Source organism: Taeniopygia guttata, chromosome 1 (genome assembly GCF_048771995.1).
Source record: "Taeniopygia guttata chromosome 1, bTaeGut7.mat, whole genome shotgun sequence".
Classification (NCBI taxonomy): Eukaryota; Metazoa; Chordata; class Aves; order Passeriformes; family Estrildidae; genus Taeniopygia; species Taeniopygia guttata.
Window position 1 is genome coordinate 113,786,542 of NC_133024.1, and position 17,349 is coordinate 113,803,890.

Consider the following 17,349-nt stretch of genomic DNA (forward strand, 5'->3'; position numbering starts at 1 on the left):
AAAAATTCCTACTTTCAAACCAACAGGGTTAATTTTTAAGGCACTGGATGAAGAAAAAGAAGAGATGTGAAGTCCCCTGGATCCCTGGCAGGGCCCAAGGCCAGGTTGGAGCAGTTTGGGACAGTGGGAGTTGTCCCTGCCATGGCAGGGGAGGCACTGGATGAGATTTAAAGTCCCTTCCAACCCAAACCATTCCATGGTTTCATGAGATAAAACAACAAATTGCAGACAGGACACTCTGAAATGAATTCCAGACGACCCCACTGAAAATCCTGTGGCTGGAGCACAGTCCCTGCTCTGGAACTCTTTGGCATTTTACCATAAAGGAGGAATTAAAACCTCACATGAGGAAGGCAAGATTGAGAAAAGAGGAAAAGCCCAGCTCAGAAGAGGAAACACCCTCCCAGTGTGATGGGATTTTTCCATTTCTTTATTTAAAAAATACCTCAAAGCAGTTTTCCTCTTCCATTTTCTGTGTGAGTGCACAAATTCAGAGAAATTTGGAGCTGGAAATGGTGTCTAGGCTGAAGAACAACCTCAGCACTTTGTTCAATTTCAGGAACAGCAGGAGATGGATTAATTTTAGTCCTCAATATTGAGGGTTCTGAAAACACTCAATGGAGAGCCTCTCATGAAAAAGAATTTTAAATTAACCTATCTTCTGACAAGCTATTCTTAACACAGGATCATTGTAATGAGTAAACAAAAGAAAAACTCCCTCATGTAAATTGGTATTTCACAAAAAAAACCCCAATTAAATTAATTTTAACATAAATATTTCCCAAGATTTATGAAATAAATGTCAGATCCCGTTTGTTCAAAGAGGAAAATGATGCCATCAAAAATAGGGAAAAAAGGTGTAAAACCAGAGGTCAGATATTGGAATTTCATTTGCATTACCCATTAACTCCCTGCTCCATATTTCTGTCATTTTATACAGAAATATTGGAAATAATCCAGCTGCTCTCTCATGTTACAGAATTCAAACAGAATTTATCTCCAGAGCACTGGTTTGGGGAGTCAGGTGAATTATTTAGGAGTCAGAGAGCTTTAAGAAATTTTTTTATTCTTTTTTCTCAGCATTTCTATTTTTAACCTTCCTTTTCCTCTTCTCTTGTTTTTTTACCCTCTTTTTCTTCTTCTCCTCCTGGGATGAAAATAGAGAGGAAAGGTTTTTTTTTTTATTTCAACATTTTTCCAAGTCCCACCATTCATCCCCCTTTAGAAACTCTTTTATGTATAGAAATCTGACAGAAATTTCTTGAGATTTCCCTAAAAAATCAAAATCCTGGATATTGCTTCAATGAATATGGAATAATTAATGTTACCTGTCATAAATTTCTGATCCTTCTTCCAAGCCAGGCAGCAGCCCAATTACAAAGGCCTGGAGACCAGGCAGGAGGGATTTTTGGAGAGGGAGAAAATATTTCTCATACAAGCCAAGGAGAACAGGTCTCACTGACATTGCTGCATTTGCCAGCAGAGGGAACAAACCAGAGCTTTGAATCCAAAAGAAAGACAAAATGAGAGTTAATTTTAATAGATTGAGATGGATATGCCTTAGGAAAAAAAAAAAAAAAAAATTAAATGACCTGTACAAAAATCAATCCTTGGTGAGCTGCTTTTGTGCCTTAGATTAAAAAAATTCAAGTTACCTGTACAAGAATAAATCCTTGGCAAGCCATTTTGTGCCAATGATTTTAAAGATTATTTCATAGGTTTCTAAAGCCTTTAAATGCACCCCACTGGGCAGGGCTGGGTGCAAGCACTGGGATAATCTTTTACTGATGATCAGTCTTCTGGGCAGCAGAGAATATTTCAGGTTACTCTGCAGAGCCTGGGGGAGAAAGGAGAGAAGAAGAAATAGTTATAATGGGAAATATAAAATATCTAATAGCTGTTTATTAAAGCTTGAGGAGAATATTGGGAAGAGTTTGAACTGCATTTTGTTACAGCAGAACTCTGCAGGTGAGTTTTCATTTGGGATCAGCCATGGGAAATTTGGAAAAGCCTAGTGTGAGTCTGCTTAGAGGAGGGAAAAGGGAGTCAAGGAAGAGGATTGGGACAGGGCATCCCATTATCACAGGTTATCCCATCTCCAGGGGAAAAGGGAAGTGACAAGAAGAGCATCTCAGCTTTTAGGGAATAAAGGAAGAATTCAAGATTTCTCTTTCTTCAGAAATTCTCCCTTCATGGATGGAATCGTGGAATGGGTTGGAAGGGAATTTAAAAAAGATCATCTTGTTCCAACACCTTCCACTGTGCCAGGGTGCTCCAAGCCCTGTCCAACCTGGCCTTGGGCACTTCCAGGGATGAGGAGCTCACAGCTTCCCTGGAAAACCTGTGCCAGGGCCTCCCTTCCCTCACAGGGAACAATTTTTTCCCCCAATATCTGAAACAAAAAAAACCGCAAACCTTCCAACCAAAGCAGAGAGGGTGAAATGGGATAAAAGCTCTGATCTGGAATTCTCTGGGGCTGCACTCACTGAGTTGGATCACTCACTGCATCCATGTACAAACAAAAGATGTTTAGGACAGGAAATACTGAAATAAGATTTGCTGCTGGGCAAGGTTTTAGGAAAAAACCCTTCTTGGGAAAGGTAACTCCTTTCCTTGAGCCACCAGAGCATCTCAGCAGGGAAATAAATCAATTTTCTCTTCAAGTCAGAGACAATCCAAAAGAAAATTTGCAAGTCAAGGGCACTGCAGGCTTTGCTCAATGGGCAAACACAAACAGATGTGTTGGAGTTCTGGCTGCTGAGAATTTGGGACTTTCTGTGCTGCCAGCACTGACCCCCAGGAGAACACTGCACTGACCTGAGGCCGTGGAGAAGCTTCCAAAATTCAATAATAAAACTGAGATTACAGGTGTGGAGTTTGAATGGAAGTGTGTGATATCACAGGGTGGGAAACTCAGAGTTGAAGGGTTTAGAATGCAGGAATAGATATAAAGCAAGATGGAGGTTTTAGGGTGGAGGCTGCTCCTTCTCCTTCACCTCCTTCTCCATGGGTTTGGGTGGTTTTGTGCAATTGGATAAAAACGTCCCCATTGCGGGCACGGGTGGTTGGGTATTGGGTTAAAAGTGAAAATAATTGAGGTGTCATTTCTTAATTGGACAGTTTATCCTTAAAAGGCCTTGGGGAGAGAGAGATGGGCTCCATTTTGAATTTGTTGGAGTGAAGTGCTGCAGAACTCAGGGTTTGTGAGGCTGTGACAGAGATAAGAAATAATACACATCTAACCCTGAACATTAAGTGTGGTCTCAAGTGCCTCCAATCCTGAGGTAGAAAACGAAGCTGAAAACCAGCAGAGTTGTTCCAGAGCATGTGGACGTTTGGGATGTTTTCAGGATCATGCAAATTCTTGTCTCATTCCAAAATGAAATCATGGTTTTAGCCTATGGAATTATTTTCAACTTGAAGTTCTTCTATTTTGCTTGGAAAAGCAGCAGAAAGTGGAATAAACCTAAAGCAGGAATAAACCTAAAGCAGGTGACTTTTCCCTGAGCACTCCTCAGCAGGAAGGGGAGTAGATAAAATCCTTTTAGTGAGAGCAGCTGGCAGGAAATTTACCCGAGGAATAAAAAAGGTTGCGAGTTGATAACAACAGCAAACAAAAATGACACACAGATGTCACTTAGAGCCACTTCATTCCCCTCCTCCTTCCCACCAGCACGGGCAGAGCTGCATTTAATGGATGATAAAAACCAGAATCCAAAAATAAACCATTATTTTGCATATTTGTGGAGTTACTTTTTTTATACCTTTTATGTTTGGGCCTTTTACTCATGTGGTACATGAGGAATACTATTTCAACATTAGAATCCTTAAGAGTTGTAAGAACTGTGAAGATTTCTGGAAAGCTGGACTTTGGAACTTTCTATTTATATTGCTTGGCATGTATTTGCCCACACCCTCTCTGTATATTTAGAGATATAAAAGGAGTTAATTATAAAAATCAGGCCAGTGGTAAATTGTGATAATTTACCTGTGAGCAGTTTTGGAAGGAATTTGAGATGGGATTTTTAAGTTATTTTTGATGATGTGGTTTATTTTTAATTTTTTACATAGGTAGGAAGGGTGAGTTTGGTTTACATTGTTACAGTATTGTTTAGAAGGTCAAAAGACTTTTAGTTACAAGACTTTTTAAAGAGTTATTGACTAATAAAACACTGTTAATAAGGATATTTATGTTTTTGACTTGATTTTTAAATTGTTTGTTTTATGGACTCATACTACAGTGTAAGTTTTCTTAATTAATTATGTTATAACACAAACTCATAGTATTGTATTTTAAATTCTTTGTTTACTTTTGTGGTTACTTTATTTTTTCTATATTTTAAACTTTAAAACTCTAAACTTTTTTTTTTAATGTGTTTAATGTGTTTTTGTTTTAAATTATAAATTTACATTTTCCCTTTTAGCACCTAAATTTGGAAGCCTTTTCTAAGATTTCTGCTTAAATCTTGTGTTTAATTCTAAGTATTGGTTTACAGGCTCAAAATTCTGAGAGTTTTTTTTTTTTTATTTTGGATTCTTACAGCAAATATTTCCCCTCTCAATGCTCAGACTGAACAAATACCATCTTAATATTCCAACAGTTTGAATTGAAATATCAACCAGGCAGAAAATTGAAATATTCATTGTTCATTCTACAGAGCATCAGCTCCACCACAGCAATAATGGCACCTCAGCTTTGGCTCCAACATTTCCTAAGGATTTGAAGGAAATAAGAACTCCCTTCCCCAAACATCAGGGATAATGATATTTTATGATAAACTGAATATTTAGAATCATGGAATGGCTTGAAAGGGAACTTAAAGATCACCCAGGGATGGGCAGTGACACCTTCCACTATCCCAGGGTGCTCCAAACCACATCCAAAATCCCTTTGGACACTTCCAGGGATCCTCAGGGCACCCTCCCAGCCAGGAATTCCTTCCCAATATCCCACCTTATTAAAAATTCCCACTTTTTCCTGATAACTGGCACACCAAAAGAGATCATACACTGAATTTGATGAAAATTGTGATAGCCAGTGTGGTGGTTTTAGCCAACTGGGTGGAAATATTAATTTTGTGTAGTGGTCTTGGTTTGTTAACTTCAGATTTCTTTAAGATTTTTTGGTGTAATGTATTAAAGAGTGTGGAGTATTTTGGTGTTGGTTAATTACCCATGTACTTAGTTTTTGTTGTGAGGTAGGAAGATAAGATTAGGAGAAAGGTAAAGTAGGTTTAAAACTTTAAAAGGGTATAAAGAAAATTTTATTAATAGTAACTAAAAGAAAAAAAAAGTAGTAAGAATAAAAGAAACCTTTAAAACACCTTTTTTTTTCCTCCTACAGTTTTTCTTCTTTCACTGATAATGTAAAGAAACAAAATTTAAAATTTTCTCTTAGTTTGCTACTTTTTAAATAGTCTTTATTTAGTTTACTTAGGGAGAGTTTTTCTTGTTAATGTTATGGAGACATCTTAATTAATTAATCAGTCCTGGGGGCACAGGGTTACGTTCACAATTGGAACAAAGAAAAGAGAGTTGTGGTCTCTCTACTTTTACCTCTGGTGGCCACAGCTTGTTGTTGTCTTGCTGAGGATTCTCACTTGGAATGTTGGCTTGGTGAGCAGGCAAATGTCACCTCAGTGCCCTGCTTGGTGACACTGGCACTGCCAGGCACACCACTGGCACAACCAAGCAGCAACAAACTTTTTATTGCTTGCCCATGGAAATGGTGTTGGACAATTCCCTTTTCCTGACCCAGAGATGGGGCAGCTGAGAGGTGCTTTAAAAACTTTTATTAAAAACTTTTATTTAAACTTTTATTTAAACGCTTTTAATTCCATTTTCAGTCTCATGAGAAGGGTGAGACAATACAGATGTTATAATTCACACCATCACAATCAGAAGCCAACTATGTATTAATTACAATACAGTGTTTTAATTACACTCTAAATGGTTCTTGGCCTGTCAGCTTTATCCACACCATGTTGTAAATGCTTTAAAGCTAATTATCTAAAATTACCCCTCGTGGGTTCCTCCACAATGCATCTTTCATTCTAATAATATAAATGGGCAGGTGGATGAATCAGGCAGGAAATATGGATGTCAGTGTTTTAAAGAGGTTTCAGCTTCATTTTTCAGTGAGAAATCACTTTCATACTTTGATTAAAAAGCTGCTGGGGTGGAGGGATGTTTAAATTTAAAAATAAAGTTTAAACTTTAAAACTTAAAAATAGCTGCTGGTTCAATATAGGTGGGTTTGTCAATGAAACAGGTGCTTTTAACATTATTTTTATATCCAAAATGCCTGTCACTGTATTCAGAGTATAAACTGTATTGTATTGTGATATGTATTCAGAGTATTTATAAAAATAAATAGTTCTATTTCTCCAAAGGATCCAGTCTTATTTGCAAGGTCATCCTTTGAAACTTGTGTTTCTCCCACAGCAATGTCTGGAATACATGGAATTTCTAAGTCAGCATTTCTTATCTCAGGTGCACAGTGTGTGATCCTTCTGCCAGGCTTGGAGAATTCCCTACAAATCCATTTCCCACACGTGGCTGCCAGGATTTTGAAGGATGAGCTGCCTCAACCTTTCCTCACGCTCAGAATCCATCCACAAGCTGAGGGAGCAATTAAAGGAATTGAAAGTTGAGAACTCAAATTGGATTAATGAACTTTCAGACAGTGGGGGTTGACAGGATGGGTTTCACCTCTTGCTGAAGGAAGTTTTTGGGTTGTAATCATTGTTTTTATCATCTTACTCATGTTTCCCTGTTAAGTGTCTGCAGAAGTCCATTGGTGAAGTCTTAACAGTGAGAAAAAACAGGGGAGATGTGGAATCCTTTGGAACCTCCTTGTTTTCCCATGTGGAATGTGTTTGGAGAATTGTTTCCCTGGGGTGTTGCTTGGCTGGATTCTGTTGAGGATTGTTTGAGCTGATGGCCAATCCAACCCACCTGGGGCTGGGCTCTCAGAGAGGGCCACAAGCTTTAGTAAGTTAAATATGGTAGTTAGAAAAAGTAGGTTTGTAGTTTTAGTATATCATTTAAATAGTATATTAATGCATTATAGCATAGTTATAATAAAGAAATCATTCAGCCTTCTGAACTGGAGTCACACATCAGCATTTCTTCCCACCAGGTTCACCTGATTTACAATACACACCTGCCACTCCAGGATTCTATATGGATTCTATATGGATTCTATATGGATTCTATATGGATTCTATATGGATTCTATGAAGATATATGTATATGTATAATTATTTACATGTTACTATATATAAATTACAAATTATTTTTATATATTTATTATATAAATTTCAAACTTTCAGACTGGACTTGGACTGCTGCCAGCACCATGACTAACCAGGGTGTCAGGCTGTGTTCTGACTCTGTCAGTGTTGTTTTAGTTCACTGCAGTGTTTATCTTTTTATTTTCTCCCATAATAAAGAATTGTTATTCCTGCTCCCATATTTTTGCCTGAGAGCCCCCCTTAATTTCAAATTTATAACAATTTGGAGGGAGGAGCTCTATGCCTTTTTTTTTTCCCCTTCCTTAGCAGACATCTCTTTCCAAACCAAGACAGAATTATGTGCAGGGCCTCACCACCACAAATTTCAGGGATTTTTAAAACCACTCCTTTCCTCATTTCCTTACAAAACCAAAATCCAGTATTTTCTACTCCTCAGTTCTTCATTTTGCCACTTCCCTACTTCTTGCCTACACCCAGAGTTGATTTGTTATGGAAAACACTGCCCTATAATCTGAATAAAAAACCTGAATGCAAACTGAGCATTTGGATTTTCCTAACTTCAGCATATTTTTATCCTCTTAATTGCCTGAAATTCCCCACACATGAATATTTTATGTATATTTGCTATTTGTTTGTACTCTGAATACAGTGACAGGCATTTTGGATATAAAAATAACATTAAAAGCACCTGTTTCATTGACAAACCCACCTATATTGAACCAGCAGCTATTTTTAAATTTAAAAGTTTACACTTAATTTTTAAATTTAAACATCCCTCCACCCCAGCAGCTTTTTAATCAAAGTATGAAAGTGATTTCTCACTGCAAAATGAAGCTGAAACCACTTTGAAACACTGACATCCATATTTCCTGCCTGATTCATTCACCTGCCCATTTATATTCTTATTAGAATATAATATTTATAATTTTATAATAGTAGAACATAATATTTATGCAAATATTGTATTTATATATTATATATACATATATTTATATGATATAGACATATATTTATAGAAATATATTAGTTGTATAAATATAATATTTATATAAATATTAGACTATAATATTTATATTATATATAGTGCATATACTATATTATAATTTACTATATACTATATATATTTATAATATAAATATAGATTATAATATAAATATTATCATATGCATATTCTAATATTTTAAGTATTTATATTATATAATATTTATATATTTGCATCTGCCCATTTATATTCTTATTAGAAATATTACTTTCCACTGATTCTCATTTCCCATAATGAACTATTATACCAACATTATTCAAAATAACCCCCCAGGATCCTTCCCTTATAAGTTTGAGGTGTAAAATAAATGAACAAATTCTGCCAATTCTCTCATGCTCACACCCAGTACCTGCAGTTTTTTAGCTCTGAAGGGGAGATTCATCCCTCCTGACCTCAGAAACACAAAAAACAGCCCAAAAAAAGGGGGTAAAACTGCAGCAACTCCTCAGGCTCCCCATGAACCCCACGAGGAGCACACACAATCTTAGGACAACATTCCTCTGACCTACTTTAAGCAAGAGATGAATCACAAAACAAAAAAAGAAACCCCTGTATTGCTCTGCCTGCCTCAAAGCAATTCAAGGTGAAGCTTTCTGTGCTGAATTATTGTCAAGTCACATTAAACTCATCTCCCTTAAATGATAAAATCAAATTTCTACACATTGAGCATTCAGATGATGCTCCCCTGGTTCTACAAGTCACCTGAAAATATAATTTCAAGGTGTAGAAGCAACAGAGAGACTCAAAACCAAGCTCCAGTTTATTCTGAGTAGAATCATGAGGTTGGAAGAGATTTTAAGATCATCAAGGAGCAACAGAGAAGCTTCACCAAGCGTCATTTTTTTACCTCATTTTTAAGAGCTAAGATATTTCCAAGGATCTTTCCTTCTCTCCTTTGCTACCTCTGGCACCAGTTTTGTTGGAAAACATCAAAATATTCTTCTAGAATAGTTTAAAAAAGCTTAGGTTTAGGTCAATCCCTGCTGCATCACTGATACAGAAATTACAGCTCTGGAACAAAATATTATACATTTCTGAGGGACATCTGCTCCTTGCTTTTTCCAGATCTTTGATGACCTGGAGGGTGATGCCACTGAGCTTTATGAAAATAAGAGAGTCTCTGTGGCTCAATAGTGCCTGCAGGAGAAAAAGTCTGCAAAAACATCACACCCATGTGGTGTAATGCTGATTTCACACTGCTCTGGAAAAGAACTTCTGAACTTCTTGACTTCTTGTGTTTTGTGCTTGCCTTTCTCAGCGTTTTTATGGATGATTAATCTCAATTTTCCCAGCACACAAGTGGCCCCCAGGATCTGTACTATAGCCACGTGTAGTTTGTAAAAACAGTTTTATCACTGATCTCCTTCCTGCTCATCCACCTCCACCACTGAGGTTTTCCTGCCAGAATAATATTTATATTTGAGGCCTAATAATCCCAGGAGTTCAGGGAATGGTTATTTGCTGGAATGTGAAATACAAAAAACTCAGAACTTTGGGCCTGGAAACCAAAGCTTAGAATTAAAGCCAGGATTTCATCTGAGACCTTGGAAAAAGCTTCCAAACTTAGTGGCTAGAAGTGAGAATGTAAATTTATAGTTTAAAGCAGAGAAAGGTTAACTTAAGTAAAAGAAACTTTAAAGTTTTAAAGTTTAAGATATTAAAAAATAAAAGTAATTGCAAAAGTAAACAAAGAAATTAAAATGCAGCACTGTAGGTTTGTGTGTCATAACACAATTAGCTAAGAAAGCTCACACTGTAGTCTGTAAGATGAAATACTTAAAGATTGAGTCAAAAACAAATATCCTTATTAACAGTGTTTTTTATTAGTCAATAACTCCTTAAAAAGTCTTTTAACTAAGGGTCTTGTGACCTTCTAAACCATAGTGGAACAAGGTAAGCCAAACTCACCCTTCCTACCTGTGTAGAAAATAAAACAAATAAACCACACCATCAAAAACTACTCAAAAATCCAGTCTAACTCATTCAAAACTCCTCCAAAAATCCCCATAAATCCTCCAAAAATCCCCACAGTTACTGACATCTTATTTTCCTTCCCCTGCCACATCTCTCCAGGTTTTCAGACAACAGACAGGGATGAACACTGGGGATGATTTGCTCCACCAATTCTTAAGCTCCTAAAAAGATTAAATCCATAAAAGCCCACAGCAGATGGGCTCTGGATCAGCCAAAAGCTTTTCCTTTGGTTTCTGCTCTGCTGCCACAGATTTTGGCAATTCTGTACCTGAAGAAGAGATCAGGTAGGTGCTCAGTGTTCATCTAGGTCAAGATAAAAGATCAAAGCCTTCCTCTCACTCTAATTATTTCATATTTTCCCTTTGGAGAAAAGCATTTTGAAGGCCTCTGGCTCTTGATGAGAGCCAGAATCACGCTGAAAAACTGCAGGCAGAAATGTGAAACTCCTGTTCCAAACTAATATTTTTGTCTCTCTCCATGGTACAAAAACCACCAAATTTCCCCAAATCCAAGGGGAGGGCACAGCCAAGGAAATGTGACCTTTAAATAAAAGCATTGACTCAGAAAATGTTCTGTAACTTGTCATTTCCTCTTTTCTAGAAAAGTTTTTTAGCTGCTCTAGAGTGAGGGTTTCTTTGATGTAAAAATTAAATGAATTAAATTAAATTAACTTAGCAGCATTAAGACAGCAAACACCATTTGCAGGAAAGCTCTTTTATGTAAATGTGAGAAATTCACCAGAATTTCTCCTATTTATATTAAAAAAATACTGACTTAGCACCTCCCATTCTTTTTCTTGAGTGAATTTTCAATTTTTTTCAAGCGCTGGAAGTGCCAGAAAAGTTCACACCAACACAAACATCACAAATAAATGACAAAAATTCCCCTCTGTACCTTATTGAGCTTGCCAAGGGAAGAGATCAGATCTGCCCATTCACTGGATGATTCAAAGTTCCTCAAAGCTTTCTCAATTGCTGAAGAATAATTCCTGTATCTGTAATCCCCAAGTAAATCCTGCTCTTCTGGATCCATCTTGGCAGCTCATAGCAAGGTGGAGCCTCCTGGAAAACTCAAACGTGCAAAGAGTTACAAAAATCACCCCAATTTCAGCTCTGCCACAGCTGAGATAATAAATATGGAGAAGCACTGGCAGCACAATAAACAGGTGAAAATTTCAACACGAAGTTAAAAATAATTCCCAAAATAATTTTGACTCCCCACTGCCTCTCCCACGAGGTTTTCAGTCACTCTTTCCTATTTCTGGAAGGTGTTTTTCCCATTCCACACACAATAACATTGCCAGGGGGGATCCCAAAGTCTCCCTCCAAGGATTTGGGGAGCTGGGAATTACTTCAGAACTCATTTTCTGTGCTGTGCTGTGTCAGCTGGAGCATGGAATGGGGAATATTCCCTGTGCAAACACAGCTTCCCAGGAGAATCCTGCTCCAGGGCTCTCAGCAGGAGCTCTCAGAGCTCTGCAGCTCCACTTGGCAGCAGCACGAGCTCAAGTGCAAAGTGTTGTGCCAAAAATGCCAATTCCATCCATTATAATCTTCAACAGAACGGGAATATAATATAAATAAAATATAAAAATGTATTTTTATATGTTTTTATATTTACAATATATTTTTATATTTAAAGATCAGCTGTTCAGACTTGATTTTCCTGTGTTTTGCAAGGCATTTAGGTTAAAAATTCAAATGTACCTGGTTTAGAACAACGGAATCCAAGCATGGTTGGATTTTCCCTATTTAAAAAATCCTTCCTTGTCTCCTTTGCTACCTCTGACACCAGTTCTGTTAGAAAACATAGAAATATTCTTCTAGAATAGTTTAAATATGCTTGGGTTTAAGTCATCCCTGCTACATCACTGATACAGAAAAGAAATCACAGCTCTGGAACAAAATATTTTACATTTCTGAAGGACATCTGCATTCAGTCTCCTGCTGTTAGGACACAAAAATAAACCCAAGCCATCCTCCACGTCCTTTAAAACATTAAATATGTTGTAATAAACAACTTTAACTCCATCAATAGAAGGGATTTGGTAAGAAACTCTCAAAACCAGAAAAATGCTGGATGAAAGGAAAAACCAGAAAGGATTTTAAATGCAGGTTGAAGCCACCTTTGCACTCCCCTGAGCAGATTGAGGCATTGCCAATAAAAGCACTCTGTGCCAGCCAAGCCAGATGCACCTCCATGGAAAAATAAAATTATCATACAAGATCATCAGGGTTGGTTTGTTGGTTTGTTTAGCTACAGAGAGGGTTTAATTTTGTCTTTAATGGGATGTTTGCAGTGCTGCTCACAGCAGGGAGAGTGAAATCAGGGAATAACATTTCATTCATCTGGGATCCAGCTCCGCTTGTTCCAAAAGAAAAAAAAAAAATTAAAGCCATCCTCCCATAAAACCCAACAAAGTGGAAAAGCTGCAAGATACTGCCAGCAAAAATTAGGAGTAATCTGATACAAACACTGGGCAAGAAATGGAAATCTATTTCCCTCATCTCATTGAAGGATTTTCATCATGGGATTGTTTCTACTCCTGAGGATAAAGCAGGAGCTGGGAAGTTTTTCCAGCAGCTCTGTGCCAAGGCAGGGCTGCTGCCACTTCCCAGGAGAAAAAATCTGTTTGGATCACTCAGGATCAGGCAGCTGCTTTGCTGACAGGACACATCAGCTCTCAAGGTATTTAATCTGGATTTTTTTGCAGTGAAAAGACAGGTAAAGGGTTGATTTCCACCCAGGAAAGCAGGGATGGAAGTGATGATTTAGTGAGGGTTGATATTCCTGCCAGGATGTCAGCAAGGCTGGATAAAATCCAATAATCGAAATAAGGCAAATAGATCATGTTTGTGCTTGGACACAAAGGCAGGAAAATAAGTAACAAGATAAAATAATTAAAAACCCATAGAAAAGCCCCATGCCAGCGACCTTTAAGGCACATAACCCAAAAACCTCCTTAGCAAACCTTAGTAAACAACCATTCCCCACCTCCCACCACTGATGCCAGGCTCCTTTCAGCGCTCAGGACGAGGAGCGACGGCCACAAATCAAAACAGGAAATTCCACCTCAACCTGCGGAAGAGCTTCTCCCCGTGGAGATGGGCTGAAAATCCAACAGGATCACCCTCCAACAATGCCAATCCCCGGCGGCAGCGCTGGGAACGCTCCCGCAGCTCTCGGGGCTGTGGGGAATGGCCGGAGCCCTTCCCAGCGCTGCGGTGTCACCTGCCCCAGGTGAGCAGGGCTGGGCTGGGCAGGGCTGGGCTGGGCTGGGAGATCTTTTCCAACCCCACCAGGCCGACATTCGGATCCCTCAGCCGGGTCTCCTCCCTTCCCATCCCGTCCCGTCCCCTCCTACCTGCGCAGCGCCCCTCAGCTCCCGGCGCCGGCGGCGACGTGTGGGGAACCGCGCAGGTCCCGCAGTCCCTATGGAAACGCGCCCTAGGGAGAGCCGGCCCTATGGAAATGTGCCCTATAGAAGCCCGGCCCCATAGAAGCCCAGCCCTATGGAGAATTTGCCCTATGAAAGCGCACCCTATGGAAACCCAGCCCTATAGAAACCCAGCCCTATGGAAGCCCGTTCCTAATGAACGCCACCACCCCCGCCCTCAGCGGGGCCGCACCACCGAGCCCCGTGCGGGGAGAGCCGGGGCATCGCGGTGCGGGAGGGCTCCAGCTGTGCCTATCAGCTGAAATCGCTGTAGTTGTCACCCGCTGTCGTTGTCACCCGCTGTCGCTGTCACCTTTGTCCCGGTGTCAGCCTCGGTCGCGTCGCGCCGCAGCCCGCAGCGCGTCACCTGCTTCCCCCCCCCGCCCTGCGGGGAGATGGTACAACCCGGCAGGCGGGCCGGGCGCTGAGCGCCCTCTGGCGACGCGGGCGGGGACGGCGGCTCCGCACCGGGAGAGCCCCGGGATGCACCGGGAGAGACCCTGGAAACACCGGGATGCACCGGGAGAGCCCCTGGAAACACCAGGAGAGCCCCGGGATGCATCGGGAGAGTCCCCGGAAACACCGGGATGCACCGGGATGCACTGGGAGAGCTCCGGGATGCACCGGGAGAGTCCCTGGAAACACCGGGATGCACCGGGATGCACCGGGAAACACCGGGAGAGCCCCGGGATGCACCAGGAGAATTCCGGGAGAGTCCCTGGAAGCACCGGGAGAACTCCAGGATGCACCGGGAGAGCCCCGGGACGCACCGGGATGTGAGGAACAGGGCTGACTATTGAATATTTTAATAAAAGTTTCTGGAGGATAAAATGCAGCGCCGGGTGCTTGGCTATTGCCAAAAGCCCGCCTTAAATTCAACCACGTTCTCTAGTTACTGTCACATTACAGGGGTACATGAATATTCATAACTGTTCATACATATTCAAATATCCCTTTGAGTTTAGATGCTCTTTTGCTTTATTTTAACCTTTGACTTGTCTTCATGCCGTCTTGTAGATTAAATTAGTATATTTTATGTCTTCTTGTGGCTCCATCCTGTTGTATTTTCACTCCCTGATAGCGAGGCTCAATAAATTCTTATTTTTGCAGCGCTCTGGTTTCTGTTTCTGTTATCTTGTCTTTCAGAGAAGATAATCCCTGAATCTGGGAAGTCGCCCTATTATTTTTAAAACTTTTTAATAATACTACAATATTATTTCACACCTTTTTCTGAGTTAGTGACATGAAAAAGCATTTCAACATTTCACAGTCACTATTATGCTATGGTCTAAGGTAGTATATATTACACTACTATGTGGATTTAGGAAAAAAAAAAGCATTTTGGGGAAATTTTTATGGTTTTTATGAGAGGTCAGATGTCACATTTATAGAGGGCTCCCATGTAAGGAGCCATCTGTTTGCTTGGAAGAAAGTGATTGTGCTGGAGGAATTTTAGCCCTGTGACAGCAAATCAAAGGAACAAACCAACCAAACAAAATCCAAATTCCCATGTGAAATAAAATACAGGATCGTGCCCAAAAAGGATTCATATATTGTGTAAACATTATTGAACCTCAGTTTCTCTTCTCCTTCCTTTCTTTTTTTTTTTCCTTTGCCATCTCTTCCCCTCTTCCCTCCCTTTTCCCCTTCTCCTTTTTCTCCTTTTTTTCTTCCCTCTTTCCCTTCTCTCTCTTTTCTTGGTTTGTTTTTTTTTTTTTTAACATGCAGACAGAAAATCCTGGTTGCTCAAAGCAGCTGAGAAAAAAAAAAAAAATCAAGGGAAATGCATTAATTCAGTTAATTAATTCAAGGTGAGAGAAGAGAAACTGTTCAGATTTGGATGAAACTGTTTCAGTGATAAGTTACATTAAGTGTTAAGTAACACGTTAAACATTAAATTACATTACATTAAGTACAATAAATATATTAAGTGTTACATTAATATACTGTTTCTCTCTCTTGGTACCACCTGCCTCTCCCCTTCCTAGCTAGATTTTAGGAATTTAACCTTTCCAAAATGCAGTGCCAACAGTTCAAATTTCAGTTTCTAAATTTTAGAATTACTCTTGGAAATGCTGGTCAGAACTAAGCATGCTCCTCAATGAGCAAAGAATTTGTATTTTTGATGATAATAAGTATATAATAAGTATAATATATAATATAATATACAATATAATATGTAATATAGTATGCAATATAATATAATATAAAATATGCATCAGCTTAAGTCTTTTTGGCCATTATCAAAGCACCCCCAGTGCTAGAAATAGTGTTCTTTTTTTTTTTTTTTTTTTATCCTATTATTAAACTTTTAACAATTCTAAGCAGTGAACTGTTTTTCACAACTCTGTTTAGGATCAACATCCCCGTGAGGAATGGCAGTGACTCTCCAGCCATCACCTCCCACTTTGCCTCCTCACCCTGACACAGAGGAAGTTGGTTTAAAAAGAACTTAATTTGAGAATTGGAAATGCACTGAAGTATCAGAGAATGGTTTGGGATGGAAGGGATCTTAAAGATCATCTAATTCCAGCCCCCTGCTATGGGCAGGGACACTTCCACTATCCCACATTGCTCCAAGCTCCATCCATCCCAGTCTTGGACACTTCCAGGCATTTATAATATCTCTGAACAACCTGTGCCAGGCCTCACCACCCTGACATAAGGAATTTCTTCCCAATATCCAATCCAAGCCTGCTCTCTTTCCAACTCAGGCCATTCCCCCTTGTTCTGACTCCATGGCCCTATGGAAAGCCCCTCTCCAGCTCCCCCACATCCCTTTAGGCTGCTCTGAGGTCACCCCAGAGCCTTCTCCTCTCCAGGCCGGCTTCTACTCAAAGTTTTACAGCTCAGCAAAACACTCCAGCATGAGTTTAACATCTTTGGTAAAACTTGTAAACCTAGAACTTGGATGAAGCTAAAACAAAAGCCAGACCAACAAAGAAGATCTGAATTAGACTTGCCAAGGTGTGTTTGGAATGTTTGGAGATGCCACACAGATGGACACACAGCTTTGGAAGCTCAGTGACTCAGGCAGCACTTGGGAGATGAAGAGTTAGGCAGGATTCCCCAGTGCAGGATTAAGTCTCTTAAAGCTCTGACTAAATCCAAGAGCCACGTTGTGTTTTGCTGAGATCCCAGTAACACAAGTGGAAGGGCACACACAAACTGGTTTTACTCTGTGGCACAGCAGCAGGGTTGAGTTCCAGTGCAGCAGCCAAAACTTTCACAGCTTTTGTGCCAGGTTTTGGCTTCTTTTTATCTTTTCTCATATTGGGATTGCAGGCACTTGAAATTATAGTTTGTGCTTACTCAAATTACTTCTCATCTATGTTACAGTCTCACAAACTGTGAGTTCTGCAGGGTTCTACTAACAAGGCACAAAAATGGCAAATTATCTTTCATTACAAAGTCTTTTTAGGATAAACTGTCCAATTAAGAAATGACACCTCAATTATTTTCACTTTTAACCCAATGCCCAACCACCTGTGCCCACAATGGGGACTTTTTTATCCAATTGCACAAAACCACCCAAACCCATGGAGAAGGAGGCGAAGGAGAAGGAGCAGCCTCCACCCTAAAACCTCCACCTTGCTTTATATCTATTCCTGCATTCTAAACCCTTCAACTCTGAGTTTCCC

At 39.7% G+C, this 17,349-nt stretch overlaps 1 protein-coding gene across 3 annotated transcripts in view; it reads right to left on the minus strand.

Moving 5' to 3' along the window:
* Window positions 1-14,042, minus strand: part of DOP1B (DOP1 leucine zipper like protein B) — a 48,540-nt gene extending 34,498 nt beyond the window's left edge. Inside the window, exons 1-4 of one of the 3 annotated variants that reach the window (XM_072935965.1) lie at window positions 14,022-14,042; window positions 11,167-11,333; window positions 1,656-1,837; window positions 1,329-1,499 (exon numbers count right to left, since the gene is read on the minus strand). In XM_072935965.1, coding sequence (XP_072792066.1) covers window positions 1,329-1,499; window positions 1,656-1,837; window positions 11,167-11,304 — 491 coding nt within the window. In that variant the 5' untranslated portion in view covers window positions 11,305-11,333; window positions 14,022-14,042. Of the gene's footprint in view, window positions 1-1,328; window positions 1,500-1,655; window positions 1,838-11,166; window positions 11,334-13,266; window positions 13,405-13,636; window positions 13,900-14,021 lie in introns of those variants that run through there. The other 2 variants (XM_041718975.2, XM_041718977.2) reach the window with 2 other exon arrangements.
* Window positions 14,043-17,349: the final 3,307 nt, after the last annotated feature.